Here is a 15,450-nt window from a genome sequence, read left to right on the forward strand (position 1 = left end):
GCAACCAAATGTTATCGTATAGCACAGGTAGGCCTCACAGTAGTGAAAAACTAATTCAGAAGGTTTCCACTACCAGAACATGTAAAACGTAAAAGTGCATGTTCAACCTTTTAATTAAAATGCACCCTGACCTTGCCCTACAGGCTACCTATGGACCATCTTAGGGGTGATTTATATGGAATAAAAGCAGAGTTTAAGCTTAGTAATAGGCTTATATAGCCAAATCGAACTGGCAGTTTAAACCTCTATTCAGGCTGCAGTGGCAGTTCTGGGACATGTCTGAAGGTGCTACTTAAGTGGGTAGCACAATATGTGCTGCAGGCCCACTAGTACCATTTAATTTATAGGCCCTGAATACAGGGCCGGCTTTGGGGCGGTGCGAGCAGTGCGGCCTCATTGGGTGCTGCCCAGGATTGGGGGCGCTGACCTCAGGGGGTCGCTGTGTTTAGCAATGACTTACAAAACTTGCAATTTAAAAGCACCTGCTGAAAAGTTCCTTGTGTGTCCAGCCTTCTGGAAACAATTAAAATGTCAAGATACAGCTTGTGATTAATGTTCCTGTTAGGGAGAAAGATGGGAGTTTTGTCTAGCAGGAGCTTTGACTCGCTATAAAGTAGCATACAGGGTTAATATGCCTGCTGCAAATAACGGAACTATATTTTATGTGGATAGCTGAGTAGATTAGTAAATCCAGCTTTAACAAGCGCTTTAAAACAAATGAATGTATGTGAAAGGAGGCCTTTGGAGAGATGAAATTTGCCGGGTGTTAGCGAGTAAATCCGAGGAGGTGGTCATGGGGTGAGAGGTGCCAAAAAAGACTGTCGCACAGGGCGCCACTAGTGCTAAAGCCAGCCCTGCCGGACAATATGGCATACCACTCTGGAAGGGATGCAAAAGGAGATTGAATATGCCAATCAGGTGTAAGCCAATTTTACAATGTTTAAGGGAGAGAGCACAAGCACTTTAGCAGTGGTAAAGTGCAGAGAGACCCAAGGCCAACAAAAACAAATTCAGCAAAAAAAGGGAGGGAGAAAGTCAAGATGTTTGGGAATGACCCAGCAGAGAGGCCCGGGTCCAACAAAGAGGGAAAGAAAGACTAACACTGGATATTCCTACAACAAGGAACAGAACCACAAACAGACCAACAAACGATTATCACCAAAACACTGAAACCAAATCCCTGAAGGCGTAAGAACAATTCCCACCAGCTTGCCTTCATAAAATGCTCAAAACTCACCACTTCAAACTCTACCTTCCAAATTTTCTCTGACAACCTGTCTAGATAAGCAACCTGTATATAATCAACATTACATATTGCTGTACCGCACCTGTAATTGTTTATATGCCGTTGGCCCCAGTTTACCAGTGGATAAGGCCATGTTTTATAGATGTTATATAAAAATAAATAATGATAATTACCTGATTGTTCAAAACAATATGAATGCCATTGGGCCCAAGTCTGTAAGCCTGGTTGATATGATGTAGAGGGATTTTGAATGCTGCAGCAATCTTCTGTGTTACTTCAGATACAGTCAATTCATCTAGGTAGATCGCATGGTAAACTAGGAAGAGAGTGGGTGGGGGGAAACCGAAAAGAAAGTCAAGTTTGGTTAATTACTTTTCCTAACAATGCACAAAATAAGGCTATATATGTTGTTCTAATAAAACATTTAGGCAGTTCAAGAACACCCAGTTTCTTCTTAGCATCTGTGGTGTATCCCAAGATGATCAGGAACCCTTAAAAAAAGATGGTTAGGTCACAGGCACTTCCTGCCATCGCCAGTGTAATTGCTCAATCATTATCACGTGGGCTCTCCTCACTGTCCAACAACTCTTAGTTAGACAGTGGAGATTTGGCCTGCTGTCCTCAGCTGTAAGAGAGCTGGGACTCACTAAGATTAGGTTTGCCTGCAGGAACATGGATTGGGTTACCACTTCTTTGCAGTCAGGACGAGTGGCTGCTGGTAATCTCTGACGACAGTGGGGCACAAAAGCAAAAGAAAAAGCTATTGGCTCTTAAATTATATCCTTGCGTTGATAGGAAAATGTCAGATTGTTTCCCAGTTTGCTTGCTCTAGTGAACACTGCAGATGTACCTCCTCACTTCACAACACATCTGCTGCGTGTGCTAGAAAACAGACACAGTGAGTGAGTGTACCTTGTGGCCTTCTAAGAGTTCTGGGCCTAGCAGACAGTGTGCCTCGGGCGGAGCCTTTAGTTTTCTGGCTTGGGATTAACACCCAGCTGCACAGTGTTGGCCCATTTCTTGTGTAGTTCTATAGATCGCACGACCTCGAGCCAAACCTATTGGGGTGCAGCTTTGTGAAGTGTTAGGCACTGGAGCGCTACTTTATGACGAGGTAAGCATGGGCGGCAGCGTCGTCCCCTGCCAGCAGCTGCAGGAGCAGCAAACCTTTAGAAATAAAACGATAATAAACAGTGTTTATTGTCGTTTTATTTTTAAAGGGTTGGGGCCATGAGGGTGACGAGCAGTGAGGGGAGTGCACAGAGCACTCCCCTCAGTGCGCATGTATGTTTGGCTAGCCGTCTCCGGCCAGCCAAACACACATGTGCAAAATGGCTTTCTCCAACCTGGCACTGTGTTGCCGAGTTGGAGAGAGCTGTCCCATGCTCCCAGTCTGCGTTGGAGCGCCCAGCCTGGGCGCTCCAGCCAATCATAACACTACTCTGAGCAGTGTCACGACTGGCATAGGGCAGGCTGTGGGAGCCTGTGCGGTGGAGGTGCTACGGCAATTAGGTAAGTTTAATTTTTTAATATATATATTTTTTGTTTTTTGTTTTGCTCCCCCGCCCACCACTTTCCCCAGTCACCAGCCGTGACTGGAGGTAAGCCTGTAAAGTGTGCTCACTGAAGGCTGTATTGTATCTCATGTTAATGTTTGAGCTGCTTAGCTGGACACCAGACTGATATGGCTTCTTCACTAGCTTTACATAGGAAGCAGCCCAAAATGTTTTCTTCGAGCTGGGGCTTGTGGGGTCAGACTGGCGCTCTCGGAGGGAAGGATGGTCATGACGAATATGTGCTCCTTGGTCTCCATACCCCTGCTCACCATTCCGTCCCCTCAAAGCCTGCAAACAATTTGGCCGCTAATGATCACAACGGAGGGATGCATATTCTGTCTGCCTGCCCTGTACCTAAACAGGATGTGCAGACGCAGCAACAGTTCCTTGACTAAACTATAAGCATGTTGTAATGTGTTACTGCAATGCCAAGCTGCACTCGGCATTCCAAGATGCTGCGAGCGTTGGCTGTGGTTGGAGAGGGAACACTGACAGCGTTGTCTGATTATGGAATAAATAGTTGGATAATTCAACCAGTGGGAAGCATCTTTTATTCTTAACACTGGCGACGACTTCCGACCACTTGAGCATCGACGCAGTCACTGTCCAAGAACCTGAGTGTGGAATGGGAAGATTTGCAGGAAGCAAAAATCACGCAGGCTAGTTCGATTTGGCCCCATTTAAAAAAAAAAAAAAAAAAAAAAGTTAAATAGCTCTCTGACCTGTGTGATCCGAGTGCATGCAATCTGCATTTTAAGATTGAACTCGGTCCTTCTTGGTACAAGGGATTCTGGGAGTGAATGTGCCCAACTCGCTGTACAAACACACAGCGGCCATTTTGAGAGAAACAAGGCCTAATTCCTTTGGAAATCGCACTGAATGTAGTAATCTGGAGGCCATCTTAGCTGTTTGGGATGGTTTACATTAAGTTCTATGGGGACAACATTGTTCCAGTGAGATACTGGTGAATGGAACAGTGACGTGGAACAAAACATTGTTGTGAAATATAATTTTATTAAATAAACAATTATCACACTGGATACTATCACAAAAAAGAAAAAAAATTGAACGTCGGAAAAGACTTGAAGGACTGTTTTGAATTACTGATAGAAGGAAGGGAAGAGTGCATTTGGAAGCAATATTACAAATTGATAAGAGTGACTATGGAAGGGACTGTCATTCTCCCGCCTGTTTTCTTGGCACAACCAGGAACTCCACCGATTGAATGGGAAGAGTGGGTGGAGATTTTTGAGAATTATATTGAAGCTCTGGATGGAAGAGAGTTCCGTCCGGTGAGGAAGAAAGCGTTACTATTGAATACGTTAGGCAATGAAGGTCAACAAGTATTCAAATACTTGCCTACACCGTTGGGCGAGGATGGTCAGCCACTGACTGATGTATATGTAGAGGCTAATGCATGTTTGGAGAAGCATTTTGTGAAAGGCAGGAATATAGTGATGTGTCGGTATAAATTTTATACCCAGCCACAGGGAAGTGAGGAGACTATTGACCAATTCATAACAAGACTATGAGAATTGTCATTAAAATGTCAATTTGGGAATAAGAGGGATAAAATGATACATGACCAACTGATAGTTCAATTGAAAAATAAGAGGATGCAAGAAAGACTGTGGGCGGGTAAAAATCCTTCGCTACAAGATGCTATAGAGATTGCAAAGGTTGTTGAACAGTCAGAGCAGTGTATGAAGGAAATGGAACGAAAAACAACTGATGACAATGTGTCATATGTGAATAAAGACAAGAAAGTAAGTTCTGGCACCAATAGGGGATATGTTGTGAGCCAAAAAAAGAATGGTGCTTATAGGAAAGGAAACAATGTTAATTTGAAGGTGGAAAAAATGTGCATGAGGTGTGGCAGTAGCTATCATACTTCAGATTTGAATAATTGTTTTGATGTGGGCAAAGATTGTAGAAAGTGTGGACGGATAGGACACCTTGCACTCATGTGCAAGTCAAGCAACAGATCTAAAGTTGCAACAATTGATGATGATGGAGAGGAGGAGGAAGTGAAGGAGAACAGAATTTTATGTGTGTTGGATGGCATGGTGGAGGAAGGGAGGTATAACAGACCAAAAGCTATATTTATAGTGAAGAACAAAAGAATTCAATTGATGGTAGATTCTGGATCTCTGTATACAATTGTGCCCAAATACTTGTTTAGGCTGCATTGGCTCGAAGTACGGCTACTTCCCAAGGATATTAATCCAGGAGGTTATCAAGGGGAGAAAATAGAAATTATAGGCTATATGTTAGCAAAGATCGAGTTTCAAGACCGATGTGTATAAGGAAAGGTATATGTAGCGGAAAATGGACCTCCGATATTGGGTTGGAAACATCAATATGATCTGTACTTGATAATCAATCCCAGGTCACCCAGCCAAGTTATGATAGTGGATGAGATTACGGTACCGGAAGGGGCAAGTGCACCATTTTCAGAGGATATAGGAAAACTCAGGGGTTATGTGCACAGAATAAGACTTAAACCCTCTGCGTTTCTGGTGCAACATAAAGTGAGGAGAGTTCATATAGCAGCCAGACTGGAAGTTAAGAGGATGCTTCAGGAGATTGAGGATCTAGGTATTATCAAACCAATTGAGACGTCAAGTTGGATCTCTCCAATTGTCATCACCAAGAAATCGGATGGTACCTTCAGATTTTGTATAGACTTACGCACTCTGAACCAGAATATAGTAACAGATAATCTTCTGCTCCCTAATATCAATGAGCTAATTTTTATGCTTAAGGAGGGAAGTATTTCTCCAAATTAGACTTGAAGAGCGCATATCACCAGATAAGGCTCCATGATGATTCCAAACAACTTACAGCATTTATAACAACTGAAGGGGTATTCCAGTTTACTAGAATGCCTTTTGGATTAGCCACTGTTGCTGGAGTATTTCAAAGGATGATTGGCCAAATTTTGAAGAAGATTGTGGGTGTTGTGTATTTTCAAGATGACACTATGGAAAACCATAATATACTACTCAAAAAGGTGTTGGATAGGATAATTGAAGCCGGTCTAACGCTTAAGAAAGAGAAATGCACATTTTGTGTTGAAGAAGTGGAGTATTTGGGGTACAGACTGTCTTCGTCTGGAGTGAGGCCGAAACAAGACTTATTAGAGGCGATAAGGAAGGCACCACGTCCTTCAGATAAGGATCAGTGGAGATCTTTTCTAGGTCTTATTGAATTCTATTCAAAATTTGTGAGAAATTTTGCAGAGAAAACAGAGTATGAAGATATTGTTAAGAAAAGGATGGAAGTTTTAATGGGATGGATGACCAACAGAACGCTTTTGAAGACATTAAGAATGAGATATGTTCTGCAGGGATTTTAGCTCCATTTGATACTAAATGCACACCCATAATAACGGTGGATGCTAGTGCGGTGGGGCTAGGAGCTGTTCTTGCGCAGAAGCATAGGGATAGTTAGAAAACAGCGGTGTTTGCTTCACGTTCATTGATGCAAACTGAACAAAACTATGCTATCATAGAAAGGGAAACGTTGCCGGCGGCATTGGCTGTGGAATATTTCCGGATGTATGTGTGGGGTCCACCAATAATAATCCGCACAGATCACAAACAACTAGTGAGGGTTTTGGAACTGGGTGGAACTGAGAAGTTGTCAGCAAGATTAGCTAGGTTAGCAGTGCGCTTTCAGGAATTCCAATATACAGTTGAGTATATCCCTGGGTGGAGGAATGTTCAAGCAGATGGGTTGTCAAGGTCAACTTTGTCATGGCGCGAGGGAGACAAGGATATGCTTGAAGCAAGTGAAGGTGAGGATGCGGTCATCAGTATAGAAGACGTGGTGGAATGGGATCAGGGGGCAGTGAAGGAAAAAACGTGGTGTGACTGTATTGACAAAGATGCAGTCTTACAACTGGTCATGGAGTTAATTATCAAGGGGGGGGGGTAGGAGAGAGAGCACGGTGCCATCTCCAGTTAGGCCGTATTTGACGGTGATATACAAGTTGGTGATGTGTGACAAAGTTATGATAAGCGGTGATAAGATAGTTCCAACTGATGATTTGAGATGTGTTATTTAAAATCGCACATGAGGGACATTTAGGTCAGACTTTAACAAAAAAAAAGGTTGAAAGAACATTTTTGGTGGCTGGGTATGGATCAGAATGTGAATGAGTGTGTGGAACGATGTGATTACTGCAAGGAAGGGGAGAAAACATTAAAAGTAAGGGAGTAAGCTGTGATGGGTGCTATAGGTGATCCAGGTAGTCCATAGCACACGGTTTGCTTAGATTTTATAGGACCTATGGGGAAAGTGAGTTGTGATTTGAGATATGCTTTAGTGATAGTGGATGTTCATAGCAGATGGTTGGTGGTGAAGTTCATGTGTGATATTACTTCTCAAAGTACGATCAGGACACTAGAGGAAATTTTCAGAGACCCATGTAAAATGATCACTGACAATGGTACTCATTTGGTGTCTGAGGAAATGACTAGATATCTGGAATATAGTGGGATTTATCATACATGCACCTCGCTGTATAATCCCCAATACAATGGTATGGTGGAAAGGGCTAACCGCATGGTGAAAGGGGTGGTTCAAATGGCTATATAAAAAAAAAAAAAGGAAATGTAAGGAAAATGGTGTGTGATTTGGTATGGGCATATCTTACAACTAGTAACGGTTCTACGGGGAAAGTATTTTTGAGGTGATGAGAGGGAGGAAAGCGAACATGAGAATGTGTCCGGCCTGGATGAAGAATGTGATTGGCGGAGATTCAGCTAAGGAACAAAGAGAGAAGGGAAGCAGTGGAGGTGAGAGACTGAAAGGGAGTAGATTGAAATTGGAGACTGGGTGAAAGTGAAACCTGGTAGGATTGGTGGTGGGCTAACTAAATTTCGAGGCCCATACAAGGTGAAAGAGGTACATGAGTCCTTTATTGTTTTGGAGAATGGAGAAAAGTGGAATATACATAGGGTAGCGTTGTATGGGAGAGAGAAGGATGGATGTATGGTTAGAATAGAGGGTGCAAACAATTCAAAGTGCAGTGGGTTTATGTTGATGGACGATAAAGAGTTGTTGGGTAGTGAGGAGAAAGAACGAGGTGCATTATCTGGCACTGACGAACGATCAAATAAAATAAGGAGTATTAGACTGAGATTACCATCCAAATATTTGACGGACTATGTGTGTTGATACAACAAGTGTTAATAGTTGTTATTCATTTTCGGTTAAAAGAAAATTGATTTGTTGATTGTAAAGGGAGAGGATATGTTGTAATGTGTTACTGGAATGCCGAGCTGCACTCGGCATTCCAAGATGCTGCAAGCGTTCTCTCTCTGACAGTTGCCCGTTGGCTGTGGTTGAGAGTGAACACTGACAGCGTTGTCTGGTTATGGAATAAATAGTTGGATGATTCAACCAGAAGGAAGCGTCTTTTATTCTTAACAAAGCACTATAAATAAGCCCAGATAAGAGTGATCACAATGAGTTCAAAAATAATAATTAAAATAGTGCAAGCATTAGCAAAGGCTGTAAGTCTAACTTTTTAATTAAAGGTGCTTTTTACACAAATTGGTGAGATAGTGCATGCAAGGGGTAAGGGGACGTGTGAATATTTGTGAGAATGTATTAATGGGTTAAGTAGATGGATATATGAGCACATTCATGGATGGATGGTTGAATGGATAGTTGAGTGTTTGCAAGAGTAGATGAGGTATGTGTGTTCTTGAGTGTATGGATAAATGAAAGGGTGGCTCAGTGAATGGAAGAGTGAGTGAATATGAAGAAGTGCTGCACTGATAGATTACTGAATGAACAGAAGAATGTATGCCCAAAGGAACCGGTGAGTGTATTGGAGTGATTACTAAGTGCAAGAACAGATCACTGGCTGAAAAAGATAACAGTGCATGTATGGACAAATAAGTGAACAAGTAGATGATAGAATGGATGCTTATATACGAGTTAGTGAGTACATGAAGAAATAGGTACATAGATGAATGAGTGAGTAGGTGGGTGAATGAATGAATGACTGGGTGTATAATGTTGCCCTGAGTTGTTACAGTTTGTGGCAGATGGATCTGGAAGGTTGGCAGGACACGTTAGAGGTGGCAGCCAGACACATATGTAAAAGAACAGAGTAGACTATTTAGAGGAAGTAGATTTTCCCCCACTCCCCTAACCCAATTTACTTTGGACCCATCTTTATCCCTCTGTCACAGAACTATTGCTCTGACAATTACCACTCATCAGGGGTTACTGTCCGTACAATCGTACTAAAATGCTAACGCCACACATAATTATCGCTCCATTATTGTCAGAAATGAAACATTTTCAATTCTATTTATTCACAACAAAATCATTGTTCTTACTCATGGGTATGATACTGCTGACAAGCATTGGAAAAACCAATAGATCTGGCTCGTGTTAATGGTATGTTGGTTGTGAGATCTGTGTAGATGCAGTAATGGATAATTCACAGAGAGATACTCATATACTCATCACTGTTTTCGTTTATCTAGCTATCATTCAATAGTTTGTTCTAAGAGAGCACATGGGGTAGCTAGGATACTTACATTACTCTGGCATCATATTGAATAGGGACATGGGGGTTCGGGAATGGAGGGGAGAGAATGTACTGACGACAGCTGAAGAGGACTGCATGGTGTAAGGACATCTTCTGCCTGTTCCCCCAATAAACCACTCCACTTACCTCACAAGTGTATGGTACTTCATTACAACACTCTTTCTCCCGGGTTTTCCGTAAATCAATGAAGAACCCAGCTGCTATCTGACAAACCCTAGTAATAATTCCATGAACTCAGTAAACTAATCTGTCAGTTAAAAATCTTCACAAAATCATTCCTAAGCACAGTTATTCTCTAAAACTATCTGACAAGTTCACAAATTAATAGCAGCAAATGTTGTATTCATCTTCAAGAAAGGATACTTAATTTATGAAATGTTTGTCCTCGCACTACACAAAAAGGCGTCTGATTCAAAAGTGACAATCTTTAGGTTTACACCTACGATTTTCATAAAGTCCATTTTATGGATGCACGAAAACCTTTTGTTGCCCCATGACAATCGTGAATTCACATGGGGACGGATGTTTCACCCTGACAAAATAAAGGTGCCACTTTATACTTTTGGACATATGGGGTTTTGCTTTTGCTCTAGTTTCATATCCAAACAGGGCGTGCAACGCAACTAGGAATACTTGTCTGTGTTCAAATTGTCAACGTCTTACTCCCAGGAAACACCTTTGTCCCATTTCTTGCCATTCTTATAGCATCACATGGAATGTAAGGTCACATAATTGAGGAAATTGAGGTCAATTCCGACTCGCAGTTTAATTCGACCCAGACTCTTTTTTGCATACATTCTTTGATTAAAATCACAAAAAGCCTAATGTGAAAATCTTTTTCAAAGTTGGAAACCCTGCAATTCTCAAAATCACGAGTATTGTGACCGCAAAATTACTTTTTTGCTATTTGCTAAACCCCTTTGCGATTTGGAAAAGCATTTTCGAATTGCAAAAGGGTTTTGCCACTCATACTGAACTGAAATTAGGATGGGCGGGAAAGGGACATCCTCCCTCCTAACAGCGAATGGCAAGAGTGGTTGCGAAGTACTGAATCGTTGTCAATACCTCAAAGAGTGTGGCAACTCCTTCGCAAATGGGAGGCTCTCTCGGTTGGACAGCTTCCCCTTTGGGAATGATCTCAGGTGGCTTTGAGCGAGTATGTAATAGTCTTGCTTGCATCCTCTCATGTCTTATCAAAACATAAAACATTTTGTAAAGCAGCACTTGTTTATGTCAGCTTGTGGATAGTTAATTTGTCCCATTTAGGTTTGCAGTAGAATTTGGTGACTGAGCACAAGTATTCCTTTTGTTAGGCTGAAGTCACTGTATGTTTTTGAGTGTAGCCCAACTATTCCCAAATGCTTTCTGTTCTAAACGATAAGACTGATTGGCTTTGCCATTGCTGTTAAAAAAGAAACGGTAAGAGAGTGAATTGATTTTACCTCCTCCCCGCTACAAAAATAAATTAAAGGAATATGGAATTATTTTAAGAACCACACAATAGCTTTCATTCAGTGTTTTTATATATGAAGGTGTATAGATTTAGAAAGCTCAAACTTAGCCATAAAATAACTGAATGCTGCATAACAAAGGATGATGACAGTCATTCCTGTAAGCAGATAGTGAAATTTCAGGGAGATACAATGGAGCAACATACACTTCTCAGATTTGTACTATCTTTCTTTTTCCCAGGGCCCAGAAATCCATCATGCTTTATTCATTCCTACACAAAGTAAGCCCGTGCCACTATTTCTGACCTAAAGTGTCTCTGGAGCTATGTTCCAGTCTTTTAACATGTTCCTGCAAATTGCTGCATTGTCATGTGCGACACTGGAGTTACTTCACAGTCTCAGGTCAATCAGAGATGAGGTTCCTGCATTGATATCCTAGACTGATATTAGATTATTTTATTAGTGTCACAGTCTGTGTGAGATTCATAAAGGCTGAAACCTGAAATCATAATGTGACTTCACCACAGGGACATCATGCTTTGGGTTTACAACAGGTCCCTGCCATTGCACCTTGACCATACACCAGGATTAGACATCAAACTGAACTGCTTTACAACACAAGGATCATAATGTAAGACTTTACATTCACTCAGGAACCAGTATCCAGGAGTTGATTTTATTTCAGAAACCTGAATCAGATAAACAATGACCTCAGAAACTACATGCCAGCCTGTAAACCCACCCAGTCACCAGGCACTAGACTTTGACATCACTCCCGAAGTGTAATACCATTGGTGGGAGGGGCAATGTGTTCCTGGTTTAGTTCCAGTTCGAATATGATAAACTATAAATACAACAAATAATTAAACTGTACTTTAGAGAAACCAAAAATGAGACTGTAAACAACACATACGCATGTAAAAGCAAGTAAATCAGGAAAAGTAACAAGGACTAAAATTAACAACTGTTGATTTGGAGCAGAAATTCGCACTTGCACCAGGTGCTCTGGTTCCTGTTATTCTGTCACAGTGTGTGTCCAGGTGGCTCAAGGGTGTTTTTGCAACAAAACCTCTTCACCATTCACATTTCCCCATCTATCACAAACAAACAAATAAATAAATACAGTTTCTCAATATAATTTCAGAGCAGTGCCTGAATAGAGACCATGCTGTAAGTAACTCATATCTTCCGACTCCGATATGCTATATGTTCTACTGAATCAGTCTTATACTGTGCAAGATCAAGAGTATCAAATGTATGCTCTGTGCCTCTGGATACTAACTCCATTACAAACCTCCAAGGAAAAGCTCCTTCCACTGCTGATCATGTAAAGGTAGACAAAAAAGTAAAGAAACCGGAGAATATAAAATCACACCTGACTATACATACCAGGCAATGCCACTCTTTCAACCTTCATATCTGAAAGACAAAAGATAACTATATAATCTAACAAAGCTTATTTAAAAAAAAAAAGACATTAAACGCATTAATACTGCTGTGCAATGAAGTAGGTGCTTTCGCAGCAATTAATCAAAATTTAGAGAGGCAAAGCAGAACAGAATTAAATCAATTGACAGGTTTGGACTTCATGAAACAGAACACGGCTCTATTTTGACTGCAGATATCCCTCCTAACGTTGCCGCACAAGTGATCTTTTACAAATCAAATCTCTGAAACCCTGAATCACACAATTGTTTTGGTAAAGTCGACCTTTGATGAACCCATCAAAAGGCTTACCATTCGAGATTGGAAATTCTAGTACAGAGCATCGTTTTAAGGGCTGCAGTGTACATCCATTTTCTCTGCGGCCTTGCAGATGAGAGAGGCTCCTGTGTTAACCCTACCCGTTCGGGGCTGTAAAGGAAACATGGTGCATGACTGACCATGGAGGCTGTGCCCATTATGGTGTCACTACGATGCCAGGAAGTATTTACGAATTGTCTTGAATTGGTTTGGTTTAAAAAAAAAAAAAAAAATTAAAATTTTAAATGGTAAGCCGGTTTGTGTAAAGTTTGCAGTAAAATGATCCTGCATTTACAAATGTATATAATTAGAACTTCAGACCTGTGGGAATTTCAAGCGTAACATTTTCAGTGAGCTCTTGAATATGGATCCACCTCATGCAAACAACTTGATAAGGTGACCAGTTTTCTACAGAACACATTTTGTGTTGCTTTTGGAGGACTACGCTTATTACTACCCTCTTTGAGCCAAACCTGCGAATCTGCACTACCCCAAAGGAGATAACTTTATTTAAGCTTGGTATACAGGTTGTGGTTGATGTAGACCTCGTTATTCCAAAAACGGATAGGAGACAACAGGAATGTATAAATTTCCTTTTATTCGCAAGTACAGCGGTACAGGAAACCGGTCCACCACGCTTCTCAGGTATAGAGTCTCAACTGTCTCACAGGTTGAGCCTCGCTATGTCATGGAAGAACGTGGAACATGTACATTTCATAATACATGTCATAAGTAAACACACAAAACATCCTCCCCTTTTTATTTAAAATAATTATAAATTTAATAAACACTTGCGTACGTATAAGATAAGACTAAAAAAAAAACATAACCTAGAGAATCTTAAACTCTTAAAGAACACCCAACACTTAAGGAACACCCAAACTACCCTTCCCCGTAATAAAACTATAGCAAGCACAACACTGCGTTTGTATGTATAACATCGGAACTTATATTATTTTATTTTTTAAGGAAAACAACTAATTACAGAATAAATTATGCAATTACTTATGTAGCTATTAGTTTCTATACCAGACCTTAAATTTCAGCGGTGTACCCAACAAAATCCTTCAACTAACTAGGAAGTGTTACTTTCTTCCTCCCACCACTCAAATCCACATTAACAGGTTCTTGCCCTCTTTCATTTGAACTACCATCACACTCACTAATGCTACCCTCATGACTAGTGCTAGTTATATCATTCGTATTTCCCATAGCCATATAATGTCTATACACAGGTTCTACTTCATCCTCTAACCAATCAGCAGTCTTCCCTTCTTTCATCATATCCCTCATATTTACCTCACTGCCTTCCTTCTCCTGCCCTTTTGAATACAAAGCAACACATTTAAGATTCCATACTTTGCCATTTCCCAGTCTAGCAGCATTATGTAAAATTCCTATTACTTGTTCTGGTTCAAAATACTGACTATCCCCTTTTATTACTCTGTAAGGTTTTTTCACCCGAACCCAATCACCCACTTCAATGCTGATAGGTTTAACACCATGTGTTTTATCCTAATAAGATTTCATTTTTTCTTGTGTCTTTTCTAAACTATTCCTTACGAAGTCAGGAGACCAATGTTCTACTTCAGCATTCATCAACTATGCAGGTCTAAATTTACTTCTCGTTTTCCGCCTCCTCATTATCATAAAAGGGCTCAACCCTGTGGTATCATTCTCTGTAATCCTGTATGCCCAGACAGCCTTCTGTATGGCAGTGTGCCAGTCACTGCGTTCCTTCACAGCACTCTGAATAACCCCCTTGATAACTCTGCTAAATCTTTCTACAGTGCCATTCCCACTGGGATTATAAAGGGACACAGTTTTATGTTTTACACCCACTCTCTCAAAGTATGTCTTAGCTGGATTAGAAACAAACTGAACACCATTGTCGCTCAATAGAAATGCAGGAATTCCTTCCGACCAGAATGTCCTGTCCAAAAATTACAAAACTGTAGCGGTGTCTGCCTTCTGCACTATGTCAACCATCAGCCACTTAGAAAACAAATCCATTACTACAATCACATATTCTTGCGACTTTCCTACAGGACCCAACAAATCCACTGCTACACATTCCCAAGGCTGCTTAGGCATGGGTTTTTGGGCTATGGGCGGTCTTAAAGTATGCAAATGGATAGGAGACAACAGGAATGTATAAGTTTCATTTTATTCACAAGTACGGCGGTACAGGAAACGGGTCCACCACGCTCCTCAGGCACACAGTCTCAACTGTCTCACAGTAGAGCCTCGCTATGTCATGTAGGAACGTGAAACCTGTACGTTATAATACATGTCATCATAAGACATTTCATAAGTAACATACAACAGTGGTGTATGTGTGTGTGTGTGCACGTGGTGTGTGTGGAAAGGCATCCACAAAGGCAGATTGAGGTCCATGACTCCGACACTAGGATCAACGTGTTTTGATTCGCATCGATTCCTATTCATGATGATCATTGATGAACTATAACACCATACTAAGTCATGGACCCTCAGTCGTTTTTTGTGGATGTTTGTTTTTACACATTTGGGCAGAGTGCCTGTTCCCACAAGGAAGACCGGCATTGAAGAATCACAGGTGCTAGTGTTTAGATTTATACACATAAAGGCATCTGGAAAGAAGGACCTTTCCAGACAAATGGCTATAATAATAATTCCACATTCTTGCTACTCCCACCTCTCAACTCAGGAGCTATGAGATGATGTCCTGGTATAAAAATAATTGTTGCCCAGTTACCATGATCAAAATACATAGGATATAAAACGTGCAATACTGTGTGTCCAAAACAGCAGAAAAAATTGACCCAAAGCAAGTTATCATCCCTCTGTGGTGCAGTAGGTACAGAAATTGTCAGACTTAATAGTCCTGTTGATCTTTTA

General features: G+C 41.0%; 1 protein-coding gene across 4 annotated transcripts in view; it reads right to left on the reverse strand.

The window, feature by feature from the left end:
• UBP1 (upstream binding protein 1) overlaps positions 1–15,450 on the reverse strand; it is a 528,279-nt gene that overhangs the window by 47,776 nt on the left and 465,053 nt on the right. For 3 of the 4 annotated variants that reach the window (XM_069214387.1, XM_069214369.1, XM_069214394.1), the window contains 2 exons: positions 12,217–12,246; positions 1,420–1,562 (listed from right to left, as the gene is read on the reverse strand). In XM_069214387.1, coding sequence (XP_069070488.1) covers positions 1,420–1,562; positions 12,217–12,246 — 173 coding nt within the window. The remainder of the gene's footprint in view (positions 1–1,419; positions 1,563–12,216; positions 12,247–15,450) is intronic. The other variant, XM_069214377.1, reaches the window with a different exon arrangement.

The sequence above is a fragment of the Pleurodeles waltl genome, chromosome 2_1 (genome assembly GCF_031143425.1).
Source record: "Pleurodeles waltl isolate 20211129_DDA chromosome 2_1, aPleWal1.hap1.20221129, whole genome shotgun sequence".
NCBI classification, from domain to species: Eukaryota; Metazoa; Chordata; class Amphibia; order Caudata; family Salamandridae; genus Pleurodeles; species Pleurodeles waltl.